Below are 16,549 nucleotides of genomic sequence, written 5' to 3' on the forward strand. Positions count from 1 at the left end.
AGTCGCTGGATTGGCCAAGCAGCAGGCCGACTAATTTGCGCGCTTGGAATTTTTTTGTTCTTATTGTCCCCACGAGGCACTCGATGCCGATTCTATTCGTTTCGCCCCTGACAATCAACGCGGCTTCCCTGCCCAGCTTCCAGTTACTTGTTTCTGAGCCTGCTGCGAGAGAATTCTTTTTTGATCTGGTTTCACCAAAATCGACCACCCAAACTGAAAAATAGGTGGTTACTGACTGAACTATGAATGGTCGAGAGTAACAAGGCGCACGCGCGACCGTTGCTGCCCCAAAATTTTCCCGGTCACTTACGGAGTACTAGGTACGTACCAAGTGGAGGGGTACCGAACCCGACTCTCACGCGCATCACCTCACATAACCACGACCGAAGATGAAACCCTTTGGTCGTCTCCTCTCTCGCCGCCTCCCTGATGTCCTCATCACCCTCCTCGCCCGGCTTCCGCCTCGTGGGTCCCAGGTCGAGCGGACGTGCGTCCAGGGCCATTAAGGTTGACTAGGGCTCGTATGCATGTACTGTATATGTAATCCGTACAGTACATACATACATGCAGTCCGTATGGGTCCCGGCTTCGGGCCTTCTACTTGTAGGGAGCCATGCTGCATCATCCCCTACTCCTGGGTCCGAAACGGTGTCCAGCGTTTGGGACATTGAAGGAACCGTTTTCGAACCTTATGGGGGGCAGCATGTTGAACAAGTGGGCATTTGGTGCGATCAAGGCGAGACACAGGATTTGAGGCACTAATCGTGGGTCAACGCGTACGGAGCACATTCCGCAGTTCACCACCGCGAGGAAAACCAAGCTCTCTCCTTCGCTGCGGCTCGGCTTGTTCCATCTATTCTTGTATATATTTGTAAGTTCTTTATCAGACTTTAACAAGGCGTACAGGTTGCTTAATTCCATGGGAAGTACCCCATCACGACCTCGAGATCAAGCTAACACAATGCGCCGCCCACTTGAATACCTCGCTTGCCTCGTCCAGACGGTTTCCTACCATCACGGCACTAGTAAAGCTGTTCACGACTTCTAGTTTTCTACCTCCAGTACTGCTTGATCTTTCTTCTTTCTACTTATTCATTTATTTTTATTTATTCTTTATCTTTTTTTTTCATTTTTGTTTCCTTGGATGTTCCCAAAGATGTTGGCTGCCAAGGAAACTGATCTCGCAGTACACAGTAGCTGACTCGAGAGGAGCATCGCAGGGTTAGGGTTCATGCGCAGTCCGAAGCTTCAGGCCCTTTATGCAGGAACAATTTACCAAGCAGCGGCTTCGTGACATCGTTGTTTCGTCTTCAACCACATCTTGTTCCCAAAATGGCATTTTCTCGCCCTCAACTGGCGGCCTAATAAAAGTTGGGCTTGTTTCCAACACATCGATTCCCCAACTCTCGACACGAAATGATTACTCTGCAAATTGTGTAACTCAACAACAACACATCGCATGCATTTTTGCTCAGCACACCGACTCACCCATTAACACAGCCCTCTCTCGACTTTGTTTACAGCAGCAGGATATGGATCACATGTCCTAGATATACATACATGTATAAGGCACATACATGATTTCTTTGGTCTAAACGAAAAAGAAAACAAAACAAAACAAGAAGGGCTATACCTCAACCGACCAAGCAAAAACGAGCATGCTTCGCCATCTCAACAACCTCCTCATCCTCCTCCGCCTCCGTCGCGCCTCCCCCTGGAATCCTCGGACCCCGCTCGACTGGCTGCTCGCCTCCCCGCTCCAGTGGCTCACCTCGCTGCTCTACCGCCACGTCCTGCTCCCCCTCCGCGGCCGGCCCTTCCATCCTCCGTCGCGGCACGGCCGGGGCCCGGTCGGCAGCAGCAGCAGCAGCAGCAGAAGCAGCAGCAGGTGGAGGAGGAGGCGCCCGATCCGCGTCGTCTGCCTCTCCGACACCCACAACCTCGTCCCGGACCACCGCTCCCCCACCACCGCCATCCCGGACGGCGACCTGCTCATCCACTGCGGTGACCTGACCGTCGGCGGAACACCGGCCGAGATCCAGCGGCAGGTCGACTGGCTGCGCGGGCTCGGCCATCGCTGGAAAGTCGTCGTCGGGGGTAATCACGACTCGTGGCTCGACGAGCGGGTGAGAACGCGGACGGGTGAAGAGGAGGGCGGGGAGGAGGAGGAGGAGGAGGGCGGGGAGGTGGATTGGACCGGGATCGAGTACCTCTGCGACAGGGCGGTCGAGCTCGAGTTCGAAGGCGGCAGGCGGCTCAACGTGTACGGGTTCGGGGCGGTGCCGCGGTGCGGCGAGGGGTTCGCGTAAGCTTTCCCAACCTGTTTTCTTTCTATAGCTCTTGCTTCTACGCCATTTTCTCGACAATCCCAGGATGGGGGGGAGGGGGGGGGGGAATGGTTCGATGGACATTCAAGGCTGATGTGAGCTCGTGCGGACGGATACAGATTCCAGTATGACAGGGACAAGCATCCATGGCGGGGACGGGTGCCGGAGGAGACGGATGTCTTGGTGACGCACACGCCGCCGGTGAGTACATACTTACACCCTGCCCTCGAGCGTTTTCTCATAGCTCAGGCCGAGAAGAAGGGAGAGCGCGGGGAGAGAGAGAGGGCTGACGAACAAAAAAAAACTTAAAAAATGCACAGGCTTACCACCTCGACCTCGGCCTCGGCTGCGCCGGCCTGCTCGACGAGGTCTGGCGCGTCAAGCCCAAGCTGCACGTCTTCGGGCACGTCCACTACGGCCACGGCAAGGAGGCCGTCTACTACGACGAGTGCCAGCGGGCGTACGAGTCGCTCATGGCGCGGCCGGCCGCGGGGCCCCTGCGGGACCTCGTGTCGGTCGCCCGCTGGAGGGACGCCTTCAACGTGCTCTGGTACGGCGTCGCCAGCATCCTGTGGAAGTGGATCATGCTCGGCCCGGGCACCAACAACGGCGCCCTCATGGTCAACGCGTCGCTGATGTACGGGAACAGCGGGCGCCTACGGAATCCTGCCATAGTGGTGGATCTGTAGGCGGCGGTCGGACCGGGTGAGAAAGGAAACAAACAAACAAAAAAAAAAAAAAAAGGGAGGTGACATCGGAGCATCAAAAAAAGAGAAAGAAAGGGGCGACATAACTTGAGCGGTCTGCATTGCGCAGAACTTGGGCAGCATTAATTACACGTAAAAGGGAGATTCCTTTCCCGGAATACATGTTCATGTTTAATAAACATGAATCGAAATTGAAATCGTCATCCCCGCAGCTGACATTATATATATCGGTAATACGGTGACGGGGTTTGATATACAGCCAGCTACCGGCACTGCATGTACTGGCTAGGCCTACCCTAGACCATGATCCTCCGCAACCCCTCGGTCCCGCCCAGGACACGCCTCCCCGTGACGGCACACCTGCCCTCGCCGCTCTCCCACTTGCCGGCCCTCTCGGCCATGAACTTTTCTTGCCTCGGGTGCGTTCCCGTCAGCCACTTGTGGATGCAGGGGTAGCAGTAGACGATGCCCGTCTGGCAGGCGGCCGCCGTGGTGATCTCGCCCTCGCAGATCGGGCACTGGTCCGAGTTCTCGGGCGGCGGGACCGTGTAGATGGGCAGGAGCGAGGACGCCGAGACGGGCGCCCGCTCGATCGCCCGCCTCTCCTTTTCCTCCTCGCTCACCTCCTCCTCCTCTTCCTCCACCTCCTCGTCTTTCTCCTTCCCCAGCTCTTTCTCCCTCCTCGGTTGTTGCGCCTTCTCCGACCCGCCGCCGCCGCCGGCGCCGGTGGGCAGCCCCGCCACGACGGGCGGCGGCAGATCCAGGCTCTCGGCCGCCTTCCTCGACAGCTGCTTGGCAAAGTCGGAGGCGTACCACCACTCGAGGAACTTGAGCGCGAAGATGCTCGTCGGCAGCACCAGCGACAGGCCGCCCAGCATCCTCGCCGCCACCGACCGCCCGCCCCTCCGCTTGGCCGCCCTCTCCTCGAGCGCCTCGATCGCCCGGTAGTCGGCCGCGCTCATCCGCCTCACCCTCGTCCCGATCAGGCAGAGGAAGGGGCTGTGGTACTTGGAATTGTCAAACAGGTAGGCCAGGTTGAAGGCCAGGATGGAGAGGTAGTAGGCCGCGTTGACGGCCGGGTAGACGCGCCTGAGGAAGCAGCGCCACCAGAAGGCGACGCGCTCGCGCCAGGGGGCGCCGGGGAGCGGGGGGCGGTTGTAGGCGGCGCCCATCATGGCGCGCGGGGCGTCGGCCTCGTGGGCCTCGTCGAGCTTGCGCTTCAGGTAGGGGACGCCGACGATGACGAGCAGGTTGCGCCAGACGTCGGCGGGGCGCAGGCGCAGGGCGTCGCGGACGGCGCCCGGGGCGGCGGCGCTGGCGCGGGGGATCTCGGCGGCGAGCGCGCGCTCGCGCTTGAGCCCGTAGAAGTGCTCGGTGAAGGAGCCGCCGCGGGTGCGCAGGTAGTGGCGCTCGACCACGAGGGCGGCCAGCGCGTAGAGCTCGTCGAACGAGTTGAGCACCCGCAGCAGGTACCGCGGGTACCGCTGCGTGAGCACCGTCAGCAGGTACCGGACCGTCGGCGGGAGCAGCGCGGCGAGCTGCTGTTCCGAGAGGAGCTCGAAGAGCGACGGCTTGTGCTCGTCGATACGGGCCTGGAGGGCAGGTATGAACTCCATCTTTTTTTTTTCCCCTCTTTATTTTCTTCTTTCCTTTTTTTTCTCTCTCTTATTTTGCCTCGTTCCTCTTATCCTTCTTTCCCCCCTTCTTCGTTCTTCCTTTCGAAATCAAATCGTACGGCGGTAGTTACGGATGCATTGGCGGTTCCGGCTCGCGATCGGGATACATCGACCGATCAAAGAAGAAACACACTTGAGTACTGGCCTGGCAATGTGCCAACAAGAAATGTTTCCGTAGCAAAAAGTGTCAAGAGCTGAAGGTCATGGAAAGATGCGATCACAAAGGCGCGATGCGGGAGCTGCGGCTAATCGATAACTAACGGATGACAGGGGTGGTCAGCGACCCCAATGCCGAGGCACGGTGCCTCGGATCGATGTTCCAGGTATGCAGTGGGCCTTGTGCTTTCCTACCCCGGGCTTGGGCCGAACTACACGCGGGGGTGCGCCCCACCTGGGAAGGCTCCTGCCTGAACCCTCCTATAACTCCTGCGCATTTCAAGGCGGGTGTGTACAGTAAGAAACACCAGTAATCTTTCTTGTGCGGTTTTCCGAACCGGGTCTTCTTGGTTGCGCAAGTTCGTGCTTATAAAGTTGACCGAGACTAGGGGACTTTACAAGGTAACAGATCCCCACCGGGCGACTCACAACTGTACTACTATATAGCTGCACCCACCTCGTCCCTTGTGTTTATCTCGCCGACCCCCTGTTTCCTGTCAACCTTTAACAATAGAGCAGGCGCACCAGACAATGTCGGAACCGCAGCCCGGCAAACCGCAGAAACATGCCCAGACTTATCTCAGTCTCCCCGGCGAGGAACGGGTCCGGGTCCTGATTTCGCAATTCGCATCAACGATCGACCGCGCAGACGACCAGGCAAGTGGTCATTATATACATATTCATTATATGTGTTTATATATATATATATATCCCGCAACTGACCACCATTGCCTCCCTGCCGCACAGGAATGGACAAAACCTCTCTTCCCCTATCTCGTCCTTCAATCCGTGAAGCCTGACGGGCCCCATCCCTCAGTGACGTTCAAGTTCACCGTCCAGCCGCAGCACTGCAACCGTCTCAATAATCTACGTACGTTCCATTTCATCCTTTGTACCTGATACATCTTAACGTGATGAGCGGCTGCCGGTGACCTCTACATCCCTGCTATTTCGCGGCGACCTCCCGGGTCAAGCACCCCCCCCCCCCCCAAACAATTAAGTTTCCCCGCCTTCGAAAGGCTGACATCGCCTCCGCTCCTGAACATCTAGACGGCGGCTGCACCGCAAGCCTCTTCGACTTTTGCACCTCGACCGTCCTGGCCGCCGTTGCCCGCCCAGGCTACTGGTATATATATACGCCCACTCCCTCTTCCCCTTCCTCTCTCTTCCTTTCCCCACTTCTCATCTCCTTTCTCCTCCACCTCTTATAACACACGCATTCACACACACACAAACACAATATACATGCACATTATTGTATATGTGCGTCGTATGTCTCCTGGACCACACTGGCTGACACGCTCGGGAAACCAACCAAACAAACAAAAAAACAGGTCCTACCTGGGCGTGAGCCGGTCCCTGAACACCACCTACCTCCGCCCGGCCCCGGTCGGCAGCGAGGTGCTGATCGAGTGCGAGATCGTCCAGATCGGCCAGCGCCTGTGCAGCCTGCGCGGGACCATGCGGCGCGCCGACGACGGCGCCCTGGTGGCGACCTGCGAGCACGGCAAGGTCAACACCGATCCCGAGGTGCCCAAGGTCTGATATCAAGCCACTGCGGTGGTAGTAGCACCTCTATGTTACCTCGGGGGGGAGGGGGAGTGCATGCCCTGTACATCCTTTATACCTGTAACAATGTCGGCTAGTCTCCCGGGGAGGTATTCCATTCCTCGATTCGGCTTCGAATTGGATAGAGAGGGATTCAGGCCTTGGCTCGGGGCGCTACGACGGAGGTCATCAAGGCCCCTTACTGCTGTCGTACTCGGGTCTCGGCCAAGTCGAGTTAGCGAGTATCTAGATCCTGTACCTTAGCTACCTGGAGGAGGGTACGCTGGACATCCACTCTCCATCGCAGAGAAATAGTGACACACACTGCTTGAATTTGCGAAACAACCGTGCTAATAATAAACCATGCCGACCGGTCGATGTAACTAGCCATGCGTGAGGTCAGCAGCTGGCCCGTCTTCCTCGCCTGCATCGTCGTGTTCGTCATCAGAATTGTTGTCGTTATCGTCGTCTTCATCCTCGTCCTCGTTCTCGTCCTCGTAGTCGTCGTCATCCTCCTCCTCCTCCTCCTCATCATCATCGCCATTGTGCAATCCTTCAATCCCTTCCAACTCTGCCTCCACATCCTCGACGTCAAAGATGTCCTCGTCGTCGAAATAGTACAGTCCGGCAAGCTCATCCTCAAGCTCATACTCTGTCCAGTCCGGCCCAAACGGATCCAGCACCTGCAGGTTGACCTCGTCCCCCGAATCCTCGTCGTCATCGGCGAGCTCGTCTTCCATGTCATCGGCTACTGCGCACGAGGTCATTAGCACCGACCGGCTCTGAAAAAAATAACAGGAGGTCACACTGATGTACTGAGTGGGAAGAGATCCTCCAACAACACCCTGGGGCCGGTGGCCGTGTCCTCGCGGTCCGAGATCTTCCAAAACGCCGTCGGCCCGCAAGGGCCCTGGGGGTTGAAATCCCTAGGAACAACAAGGCCGCGGTTAGGAGCAACAACGTCTTTCTCTGATATGGGCTAAAAAGGGGAATGATGGCAAGAACGTACTTGTCAAACCAAGTGCCCACCACGCCCCTAGCCGACCTGATCCCGCCAATCTGCACGCCCTCGCTCTTCCAGCGCTCCTCGCCGTGGAACACCGAGAACGACGTCCAGCGGATCTCACCCTCGGGTGTCACGCGCACGGTGCCGCGGATGTCGGCCTCGGCGTTCTCGTCCCACGCCCCGTCCAGGGCGCGCGAGAAGCCGCGGAAGTGCGTGACCGGGTAGTCCGGGTGGTCTCCGGGACCGGCCGGCTCGACCTTGGCGACGTGGATGCGCATCAGGATCAGCCGCGTCGCTTGGGCGATGTCGAGGGGCGGCCGCGGCACGTCGCGCGGCAGGCGGTCGCCTATGGGGAAGTTGAAGTGGAAGAAGTCGGTGAAGTCTGCATACCCATTAGCATCCCAGCTCATCAGGAGCCGGAGAAAAAAGTGTTTCTTCTTTGTGTGTGTGTTGGGGGGGGGGGGGGGAGAAATGGAAAGAGAACGAACGAGCGAACTTACCCAGGAAACTGACGACCCTCAGCCAGCTCCCCGCAACCCCGTAGGGATCCATCCGATCCAGCTCCTTCACCTCGCTCTCCTTCCCTTGCTCCCTATCTTTCGACCACGGGATGTAACTCCCGCGCCAGCTCCCGGCGAACGGCTTCCCCCAGAAGTACCAAAAGATGGGAAACCGCTCCAGGCCTTTGGAGCGAATGTTGGCCCCCAGCACCACAAGGATCGCCTCGACCTTCTCCCAATCCACCCTCACCCCGCCCCCGCCCTCCTCGTCCTCCTCCAGGAAGGGGCCCCACTTGTTGCCGGCGGTGTACTCTCGCAGGTCGTACACCTTTGCGCACGCCAGCGCGTACACGCCGGCCCTCTGGCGCGCAACGTACATGGCCCTGCGCCTGGCCTCGCCCTCGGTCGCGCCCGGCCGCACGCCGTCCTCGATGCCCAGCCCCCAGCCGTACAGACAGTGCAGCTTGGCGCTGAGCTGGTAGGCCTCGCGCGGGCGGCGCGGCCTCCGCCAGCCGAATCGCGTGCGCGTGCGCCGGGGCCGCCGGGGCCGGGGCCGAGGGCCGCCCCCGCTCACGTCATCGTCGCCCTCGGCGGCCGTATCCGTCTCCGACCCGGACACGTCGCCGTACGCGTCCAGCTGGTGCGGCTCGTCCGCGAACCCGGCCACGGCCAGCGCGCGCGCCCGCTCGTAGAGGAAAGACCGGGTCAGGAAGTTGCGGCGTGCTCGAGTAGAGTCGAAGAGGTCCGTTAAGAATTGGGCATTGCCCGACACCGGAAAGGTGCGGGCGCGAGAAGAGCGGAAAAAGGACGACCGATGGGGATGGGGGGCGTTGTTATCACCGTCTCCCCGAGCGCCGGTGCCAGTGCCAGTGCTGGTGCTCTTGCTAGTGCTAGTGGTGAGGGAGGGGACGGTGATGGCATGATTGAGAAGGCGGGTGACGATGCGGTGGACAAAGGGGAGGTGAGACTGGATCTCGGTGTCTGGAGTGCTGTCGAGGGGAGAGCAGAGGCGCTTCAGCTTGACGATATCGTGGACCTCTTGCTCAAAGTCGAGATCCTTTGTTGGTGGTTCATCCTGGAAGAAGGGAAAAAAAAAAGGGGGGAGGGGGTTAGGTTAGTAAAGTTAATTGCCGTGATGCGTGCGGAAAAAGCGGCCAGCAAACAGGAACGATACATACCAAAAAGTTGGTGTAGATGGCGCGCCAGAGCAGATTGTTGCCCTTGATGAAATTGTTGAATAGGCGGCATGTCAGAGGCAGCCGGGAGAGGTCTTCGGGGTCGACATGGCTGAGGATGCTGTGAAGGATCTCGGGCGGGAGGTGCGTGAGATGCGTTGCCATGGTTGATGGGACGAGCCAAAGTTAGGTCAACGGGGAATGCTCCGTTGAGTCGTGATAGTGGTGAGACTCTCACCCCGCAATTAAGACGGGCTGGAGTCACACAGGCAGGCTGATGATGAGGTGTGAAAATCGCCGAATAACCCCACGCTTCGGAGAAAACGGCGATAGCGTCAACCCCCCGTCAGTCAACCAATCATTCAATCAATCAATGGATGGATTAATCGGAAAGTGTTAAGTCCGATTCTCAATTTGATGGTGGCGATTTCCACGAAAAGACGAGCGGAAGAAAAAAAAAGGAGAGAGAGAGAGAAGGAGGAAGGAACCGAAGGCTGAATGGCGGATTATCTCGTTGCATGAGGAGCATGCCGTGTGGGTTGTCGGCAGTGTCACCTTCTGTGAGCACGGAGTAGGCCGTACCTGCACTATAACTGGGGTACTGGGCGCTGCACGTACTGTATGTACATACATACATACCATGCAACTAGATGGGTAGCAAGAGGCGGATCGCTGTGGTATTAGTGCAGGTGCCAAGGGACTGCAGGGCTTGTTTAACCCCACATAGTTCGCCTTACTCGGGACCTAAGTTCCATGTTTCATGCTTGTGTTAGGAGCAGCGTATAAGTAATTCCATACATATGTACTACGTATGTATGTACATACATTTGTAAGTGACGTCCCAGCCACACCGAGTCGGTAAGTACCCGAGGTGTATAACTCTTCTACCTTAGAGACGAACACATCCTTAAACGACGCTGTACATACATAAATCAGGTACACCCCCTTACGTATGTATGTACAGTGAGTAGTACTAATCCCTCGAACAAGCTGCGACGCGGAGTACGTATTTCATACGTGAGTTATACCCCACGGTTTGGAGATCGGGGAGATCTGTCTTCGCATCCAAGCGGCCCAGGCCTGGAAACCTGATAAAGCGGGCACGACTGGATACACCACGCCGACCAGCCGCTCCGCCTGGATTCCGATAACTCTGCGCTCTTGACCTTACACGTCGATTACATCCTGCGAACCGAGTACACCGCCGATGCGCTCATACATTCCACACAAGCATGCAAACTACGTCGGAAGAGATCACATCCTTCCTTGATGAAGGAATTGCAATTTCAGCAAAGAAAGGAAAATGGGGTATAGATGAGAAAAGGACAAGCGAATCAGACGGCCAAGCCATGCCCGCTTGAAAAAAGGAAAATGCCGCCACCACCAGAATGTTTGCTCCCGCTCCCTCATGCCTCTTTCTTCTTCAAGAGTACAAAATCTTTTTGTCAGGAAAACCCTCCCAGCATTTCCATCATATGCTCATCCTGCGTACTCGGAACCCGCTCAATCAAGAAAACGTTGCTTGACATGGCTGCTCCTCCGCGCCTTTGCATAAATCTCCCGACACATATCACACTCTTAGGGAACGTTCTGTCCTGCATTAAGAAGGATGCAGTTATTCATCAGCGTGGCGCCTTCGTGCAGAAGCTCCCATCTCGAATCCCCAAACGTGTCCTTGAGAACCATGAGAACGGGCGTATTGTGGCTGATGCCCTTCATCGACTTGAGCTCCTCGGGCGATGACACGCTACCGTATTTGAGAAGGTACTCGCGCATCATCCGAACCTTGTCCTGCTGCGTCGCCGGAATCGGCTGGTTCGGGCTGGCGCCTTCCAGCGCGTACCCGTAGCACCACACCACAAGCGCCGCAAAGTACAGCACCCACGGGCGGTTGAGCAGCACGTCATCCCTAGCCGAGTACAGTTCGTCGTGCCGACCATAGCTGCCGTTTGACCCTGGCGTGCTCACCGTGTCTGGGAGCAAGACCGACTGCAGGAACTTAAGGGCGTAGTACGTTGCGTCGCGAGCCTTGGCCGAAGGAGCCCAGATGTCTTTCATCCGCCGCTGAGCGCTGTTTAGATCCTGGGGCCCGATTGCCCGGCCAAGGAGCCGCTTTGCCCGCGCAAAGATTTGGCAATCGACAATGTCGACGTGCATTGCCATGTGCGCCAGGTGGTGCAGCACCATACGGCTCTCGAATACCACGTTGGCCTCGTTACGGTCCGAGGGGTCGTAGTTGTAAGGGTCCGCCGAGACGTCGCCCCGTCGGAGCAGCGTCTTGTCAAAGTCGCTCTTCCACGAGTCGAACGCCCTCGTCAGCGTTCCCCGCCACTTGTCGCGCCCGCCGAGGGCCTGCGAGACGCCGCCGCCCAGCGAGTTGACCTGGAGATCTCGCTGGTTCATGTGCCAGCTCACGCTCAGCAGGCCGGCCATGAGGATGGTGCGCCCAAACGCGTTTGTCTGCACCTCCTGGCCGCTCAGTGTCCTCTTGAGCCCCTCGAGGAACGATATGGCCTTGTGGCCCACCGACATGAGGTTGGCGTCGATCCTTGCCACCTCGGGACCGCTGGTGGCTTTCCACATCTTGTCGTCGCATGGTAAGGGGAGGCGCATCTCGTGGGCAACCATAACCGTCGAGTGACCAAACATGGTTGCGTGGATCGAGTCGATAACAAACGCCGCAAATGCCGCCCGCCGAGTCGACTCGTTCATGACCCATTGTTGCCACCACTCCTCGGGGGTATGCGCGACGCCAGAGGCGGAGGATTGCCGCGACCCGTTGGTCTTGTCGTCCCGGGCGTTTGGCGGCGAGTCCATGGCCGACTTGCCGATAAGTGCCCTTCCGCGGCGCATAAGGGTAATCGTGGTCGCGTGGTGGATGTGCGCCCGCTCGTGCAATTCTCTTGTCGAGTACATCTTCTCGTACAATTCGAGCAGCAATAGCGTCTGGAACACCCACAACTTCGCGGGGGGTCTGCAGTTCGGGTCTTGGAACATCTCCCACCGGAGATGCCACGCCAAGAAGTTGGAGAGCTGGGCGCCCGCCTTCGTAACTTTCTGGCCGTGGGCCTTGTCCAGGCAAGCCGCTCCAATGGTCATCATGGCGATGAGCAGCAAGTTCGGCGTCTTGTCTGGCGAAAAGGTGGGCTTGTGGAGAATGGGCACCTGATCACTGAAGTGCAGCCAATATGATCCAATGTAAGCCTGCATCATCTTGCGGCTCAGCATGTGGGAGTCGTCGTGGCGGTCGCCCTCGAGAATCGCTTCGCGCTGCCTCTCGACCGGCGCATGGTCGTTCTCGTGGAATCTCTCCTTGATAAACTCATAAATCTCGGTTGCCTTTTCTTCCGATATGACGGATTCGGGCAGGTTCTGGTCCAGAAGGTTGGTCACAGACATGACCTGCTGCGGCCCGGCGGCGGCAGGGAAGTATCCCAGCTGGTTCGGGTCGTTGTAGTAAGGCACGTTGTACTGGTTCGAGAACTCCCCGTAGCTGCATGACAGTTAGCCCAGGAGCGCCCGTCTAGACGTTTACCAATACCCACTTGTATCCCTGCATCGGCACCCCGGTTACGGGGGAACTCTCGCCGTGCGTGTTGAAGAGATATGCCACGAAGTCCTCGGGAATTGCGACATAAGGCGACTTGTTGAGGATGCTATCACTCCCAAAGACGGGCATGGTCTGTTGCATGCCCATCTGGTCGAGGAGCATCATCTCCCCTGTCGACTGGGGCTGTTGGTCTGTGTATTCGCCAGATGTTGACGGCGCATATGCTTGGTGGTCGTCCCGCGCTACCGCCCCGGCCGAGGATGTCGCGAAATCCGATGGCGGAAGACTGAAAGGGGGGAAGTTCTGAGGTGGAACGTAGGGCATCGCGTTGGCGGACTGAGGGGTGTCACGCGACTGGTTGTGATATCCCGGCTGCGTGGAGATGGGCGACAGCACCCCATATGGGCCAACGTTAGTCTGAATCGACGGCCGTCGTTGATCCTGCGGTGAATGGTGTGTCGGTCGCTGAGTCATATGCGAATACGCCGGGTCGTGGTGCATATAGTCGACGCCGTTCGAGGTCCCGTTTGCGTAGGTGGCCGAAGGCGTGTTGGGCATTGGTGTATACGGACTTCCCATAGCGTCCTTAGGCGACTGGTACTGGAGAGACAGAGAGCGGGGCTTGGTGTAAGCGGTCCCCGGCCGGTTGACTTCCGGGGAGGCAGAACCTGTCGTCGGGAACGAGGGCCTGTTGTCGGCGACGGGGGACGCCTGGCTCATCATGGAATCCTTGCGGCTCAGAGCCGAGCCTTTGGCCGTGTGGCGATCTTTATGCCGGTTGCACAGATCGAGTCGGACAAATGTTCTCTGGCAGTCGCCAATGCCGCACTTGTAGACCTGCTTCGGGTTGTGGTTTAGCTGGTGGCGGTAACTGGCACTGGTGTTAGCGCTCCGAAGAACGGTCGGTTGCTTGCGTCGACGTACAGATGCTCCGCCCTAGAGTAGCTCTTCCCGCAACCTTTCTCGGGGCACTCGAACTTCTTGTCCAACCCCTTGCGGCTCCGCCTCCGCTTGCGCGCCGGGCCGTCCGAGTTCGAGGAGTGTTGCCCCTCGTCACCGCCGTCTTTATCATCGGCATCGTCCAGATCAAGCCCTTCTACGTCCTTGTCGTCGGATGCGCTACGCGGGCGACGACCCCGCTCGTGCTCAGGTTCATGCTTGGTATCATCGGGGGACTGAGGCCCCGCCGGCTGCTGCATGGCTTGGGCAGATCGAGAAGATGGTCCCGAGGCTGTAATTTCACTCGGTTGAGAAGCGAGAACCGAAGCCATGCTCCCACTAATCACCCCATCGGCAATCACAGCCAATAGCTTGGTTGCACAGCCAAAGTGGCACCGCGCAGTGGCCGGACGCGCCTAGAAGGACCCAAGGTTACGCTAGGTGTTTGCACCTAGAATTCTCCGATACCAGCAGTGAGCAAGTCGAGACGGGGTGAATGGCGGAATAAAGGAAAGAGGTTCTATTTCGGGGGGGGGGGGGGGGGTCCCGATGTCCGGCGCTCAGCTGTTGGTAGGTTGAAAATGAGCGCTTGGATCTCAACCAGGAAGTGACCGATGCCTGACTCAGTTCAGACGGGAATAGATCCTGTCTGATTGCTGGGATCGTTCGCAACCTCGCCAGACAAAAAAAAGAACTCCGGATGGGTTCACGGTATCATGGTCAGCGTGGTGTAGAGCCGAGTACGAAGCTCTTGCAAAGCCGGCCGGAAAATGGCCGCAGCCAAGGGTCAGTCCCGGTATCCTGGCGCCTCCTGAGAGCTTGCGGGGAGCAATCGATCGGTTCGCAAAAATTGCCTCGTCAAAGGCCAGTCAAATCGCCTTGATCTATTTCAGTCCGGTGTCTGGAGAAAAGTCAGCAGAGGGAACGGGAAACCGACACGAGGGCGACTCCTCGCGGGAAAATGAACGGAAAAGCGGTTCGCTAATAGCCCGGCGCGCATTGGACTGGATAGGGCCTGGACAACCGAGCGGGGGTGAAGAGAGCAGGGCCAGGCCGGGGTGCGGCGCGGTGGTCGCCGGTGGGGGGATTGGACTGGGGGGAAGGGGGTGTGCCAAGAGACTCGGGCTGCACGCAAGCTGGTGGATTAAGCGCTCGGGTGGAGCTCTCAGATGAACCGCAATGGGGAAGCGGAATAAAATTTCTGGCCTGTTCCTGCCTCCCGTCTTGGACGGGAAGGGGTCCTTCCACGCTGTCGCAGGGTAGGCAAGCAGGCAGGCAACAGCAAGCGACCAGGCGAGCAGAGTACACTTTTGAACGGCCGGTCCCGAGCATCCCCGTTGCCACTTGCCAACCCTCATCGTTGTTTTGAGAAAAACTTGTTGCAGGGGGGCTGTCTGGAAGGCCGCGCCAGGTTCCATTCCGACAACGCCGTGCCCAGACCCGACTCTGTTCTTAACTTGGACCGAGGTGCCCCAGGTGCTGCACAGACAACATCGCGCACTGTCCAGCTCAAACCATTGAAGACGGGCCGCTCCGAGCCTTTAGTTAATCCGGGGTACAATAGCATTTCTCAGACCTCGGATCTGGACAGGAACGGCTGTGACAATGCAGAGAAGGGGCAAAAAAAAGGAAATCAAGATGGCCCCACAATGGCATTAGGAAGGACTGTGGAGGGAGAAAAAAAAACGTCCTTGCATACCTGTTGGCAATTCGCACCGGACTCGGAGCTACCGTCTGTCTCTTCGGGAGGGGAGGGGCGCTTTTAGAGATCAAATGCGTGCTGGAAGCCGGGCGATTGGCGAGCCGGTGGGCGTACGTACTGTATAGTACAGAACAGCCTTTGTCAGCGGATGGAAGAGCTTCACACGACTTTGGGTCGTCGGCGCTGTCACTGTCCGACCTTGATCAGAACCGGGTATCCTTGGGGGACCAGGCGAACAGGTGTGCGTCGGGTGTGTGGGGGGTCTTTATTTCTTGCCAACCGACCCCAGAATTGGTGTTGTGACGCTGTGCTGCCTGGGCCGAATTGAGGCAAGTTCAGGACCAGGGGCGCGGGTTGCCCGTTGCCCCAACCCATGTGCCCTGGTCCTGCCAGCTGTCGCTGCTCTCAGCTACTGCATACACTAATGTATGTACAGTCCAAGCCCAGTACGGATTACATGTGCCTACAAGTATGTACATACATATATCGAAAATCGAGGTATGTCAGGATGCGCCCCCGTGCCCTTTAACATTCGCTGGGGCCTGTTAGACCGATCCTTACCATAGTAGAGATGCGGAAGATTTGGCGTATGGAGTAGTTACGTGTTCGCAGCCAGGCTCCGGGAGCGGGGTTTCTCAACTAACAGAGGGCCCTTGCGCGTCTCTAGTGTAGTACTCTTCCCGTCTCGTCTTGTCTTCAATCCGAAAAGCCGGAAACTGTCGAAACGAATCGACATGCCCGTCCACTCAACCACCTCGAGCCTTTGGCGTTTGTCGGCGGTCGCGGGTACGCGGACTTCCCGACACATGGGATACGATAGGCGCCATTCCCCTCCGGTTACGTTGACTGCACTCCACATTCTTGCGCAGCGTTGAAGGGATCCCCGTTAGTTCCGCATTCTTGGCCCGCATTGAGCATGTGGCGCGGCTTGGCCTCGAGACGCCTGGGCCCAGCGTGAGGGACATCCCAGGCCAGCGACGCGAGAGGCAGAACACGATTCGCCTTCTGCCTTCCTATGTATACTACGCCGTACACAAGTACTATGACGGCCGTCTCGGTCGTGTCCCTCTTGTGAGTACACAGTAAACGCTTCTGCTGACTAAAACTAGCTTTAGCCCACCGTCTTTGCCTCTCCTGATGTCGCAAATCGCATCGCACTCTAACTCGTTACTCCCCCATTTCCATCTCGGCGAGTCGGCTGACCCCGCTTCTGCAACCCCCTCGTGCCCACCTTGTCTGCCCACTAGGGTCGACTAGTGCGCA

At 58.0% G+C, this 16,549-nt stretch overlaps 5 protein-coding genes across 5 annotated transcripts; 2 read left to right on the forward strand and 3 right to left on the reverse strand.

The window, feature by feature from the left end:
- Window positions 1–1,658: 1,658 nt before the first annotated feature.
- On the forward strand, window positions 1,659–3,042 carry MYCTH_73601 (uncharacterized protein; the record flags this gene model as incomplete). Its single annotated transcript, XM_003660662.1, has 4 exons — window positions 1,659–1,828; window positions 1,880–2,305; window positions 2,447–2,528; window positions 2,648–3,042. 4 exons carry the CDS (start codon window positions 1,659–1,661, stop codon window positions 3,014–3,016), a joined length of 1,047 nt encoding a protein of 348 aa, XP_003660710.1. The 3' UTR covers window positions 3,017–3,042.
- Window positions 3,043–3,330: 288 nt separating this feature from the next.
- On the reverse strand, window positions 3,331–4,650 carry MYCTH_2053677 (uncharacterized protein; the record flags this gene model as incomplete). Its single annotated transcript, XM_003660663.1, has 1 exon — window positions 3,331–4,650. One exon carries the CDS (start codon window positions 4,648–4,650, stop codon window positions 3,331–3,333), a length of 1,320 nt encoding a protein of 439 aa, XP_003660711.1.
- A 501-nt stretch (window positions 4,651–5,151) lies between these two features.
- Window positions 5,152–6,530, forward strand: MYCTH_2299329 (uncharacterized protein). Its single transcript, XM_003660664.1, has 5 exons — window positions 5,152–5,268; window positions 5,386–5,523; window positions 5,614–5,737; window positions 5,917–5,992; window positions 6,201–6,530. Exons 2-5 carry the CDS (start codon window positions 5,398–5,400, stop codon window positions 6,409–6,411), a joined length of 537 nt encoding a protein of 178 aa, XP_003660712.1. The 5' UTR covers window positions 5,152–5,268; window positions 5,386–5,397; the 3' UTR covers window positions 6,412–6,530.
- Window positions 6,531–6,654: 124 nt separating this feature from the next.
- MYCTH_2299331 (uncharacterized protein) lies at window positions 6,655–9,382 on the reverse strand. Its single transcript, XM_003660665.1, has 5 exons — window positions 9,099–9,382; window positions 7,921–8,995; window positions 7,424–7,802; window positions 7,231–7,340; window positions 6,655–7,165 (listed from the first exon to the last, which is right to left on the reverse strand). Exons 1-5 carry the CDS (start codon window positions 9,258–9,260, stop codon window positions 6,798–6,800), a joined length of 2,094 nt encoding a protein of 697 aa, XP_003660713.1. The 5' UTR covers window positions 9,261–9,382; the 3' UTR covers window positions 6,655–6,797.
- Window positions 9,383–9,986: 604 nt separating this feature from the next.
- Window positions 9,987–14,458, reverse strand: MYCTH_2074154 (uncharacterized protein). Its single transcript, XM_003660666.1, has 3 exons — window positions 13,570–14,458; window positions 12,641–13,333; window positions 9,987–12,588 (listed from the first exon to the last, which is right to left on the reverse strand). Exons 1-3 carry the CDS (start codon window positions 13,914–13,916, stop codon window positions 10,674–10,676), a joined length of 2,955 nt encoding a protein of 984 aa, XP_003660714.1. The 5' UTR covers window positions 13,917–14,458; the 3' UTR covers window positions 9,987–10,673.
- Window positions 14,459–16,549: the final 2,091 nt, after the last annotated feature.

Source organism: Thermothelomyces thermophilus, chromosome 1 (assembly GCF_000226095.1).
Source record: "Thermothelomyces thermophilus ATCC 42464 chromosome 1, complete sequence".
NCBI classification, from domain to species: domain Eukaryota; kingdom Fungi; phylum Ascomycota; class Sordariomycetes; order Sordariales; family Chaetomiaceae; genus Thermothelomyces; species Thermothelomyces thermophilus.

Excerpts from the sequence above, each read along its gene's own strand:
- MYCTH_2074154 (XM_003660666.1), bottom strand. The coding sequence starts at position 13,916 with ATGGCTTCGGTTCTCGCTTCTCAACCGAGTGAAATTACAGCCTCGGGA. Across the intron at positions 13,334-13,569 it reads TACTCTAGGGCGGAGCATCT|GCCCTCGTTCCCGACGACAG; the intron begins GTACGTCGACGC and ends CGCCGACAACAG. Across the intron at positions 12,589-12,640 it reads GTGCCGATGCAGGGATACAA|CTACGGGGAGTTCTCGAACC; the intron begins GTGGGTATTGGT and ends ACTGTCATGCAG.
- MYCTH_2299329 (XM_003660664.1), top strand. The coding sequence starts at position 5,398 with ATGTCGGAACCGCAGCCCGGCAAACCGCAGAAACATGCCCAGACTTAT. Across the intron at positions 5,738-5,916 it reads CAACCGTCTCAATAATCTAC|ACGGCGGCTGCACCGCAAGC; the intron begins GTACGTTCCATT and ends CTGAACATCTAG. Across the intron at positions 5,993-6,200 it reads GTTGCCCGCCCAGGCTACTG|GTCCTACCTGGGCGTGAGCC; the intron begins GTATATATATAC and ends ACAAAAAAACAG.
- MYCTH_2299331 (XM_003660665.1), bottom strand. The coding sequence starts at position 9,260 with ATGGCAACGCATCTCACGCACCTCCCGCCCGAGATCCTTCACAGCATC. Across the intron at positions 8,996-9,098 it reads CCATCTACACCAACTTTTTG|GATGAACCACCAACAAAGGA; the intron begins GTATGTATCGTT and ends CCCTTCTTCCAG. Across the intron at positions 7,166-7,230 it reads GGAGGATCTCTTCCCACTCA|TAGCCGATGACATGGAAGAC; the intron begins GTACATCAGTGT and ends CCTCGTGCGCAG.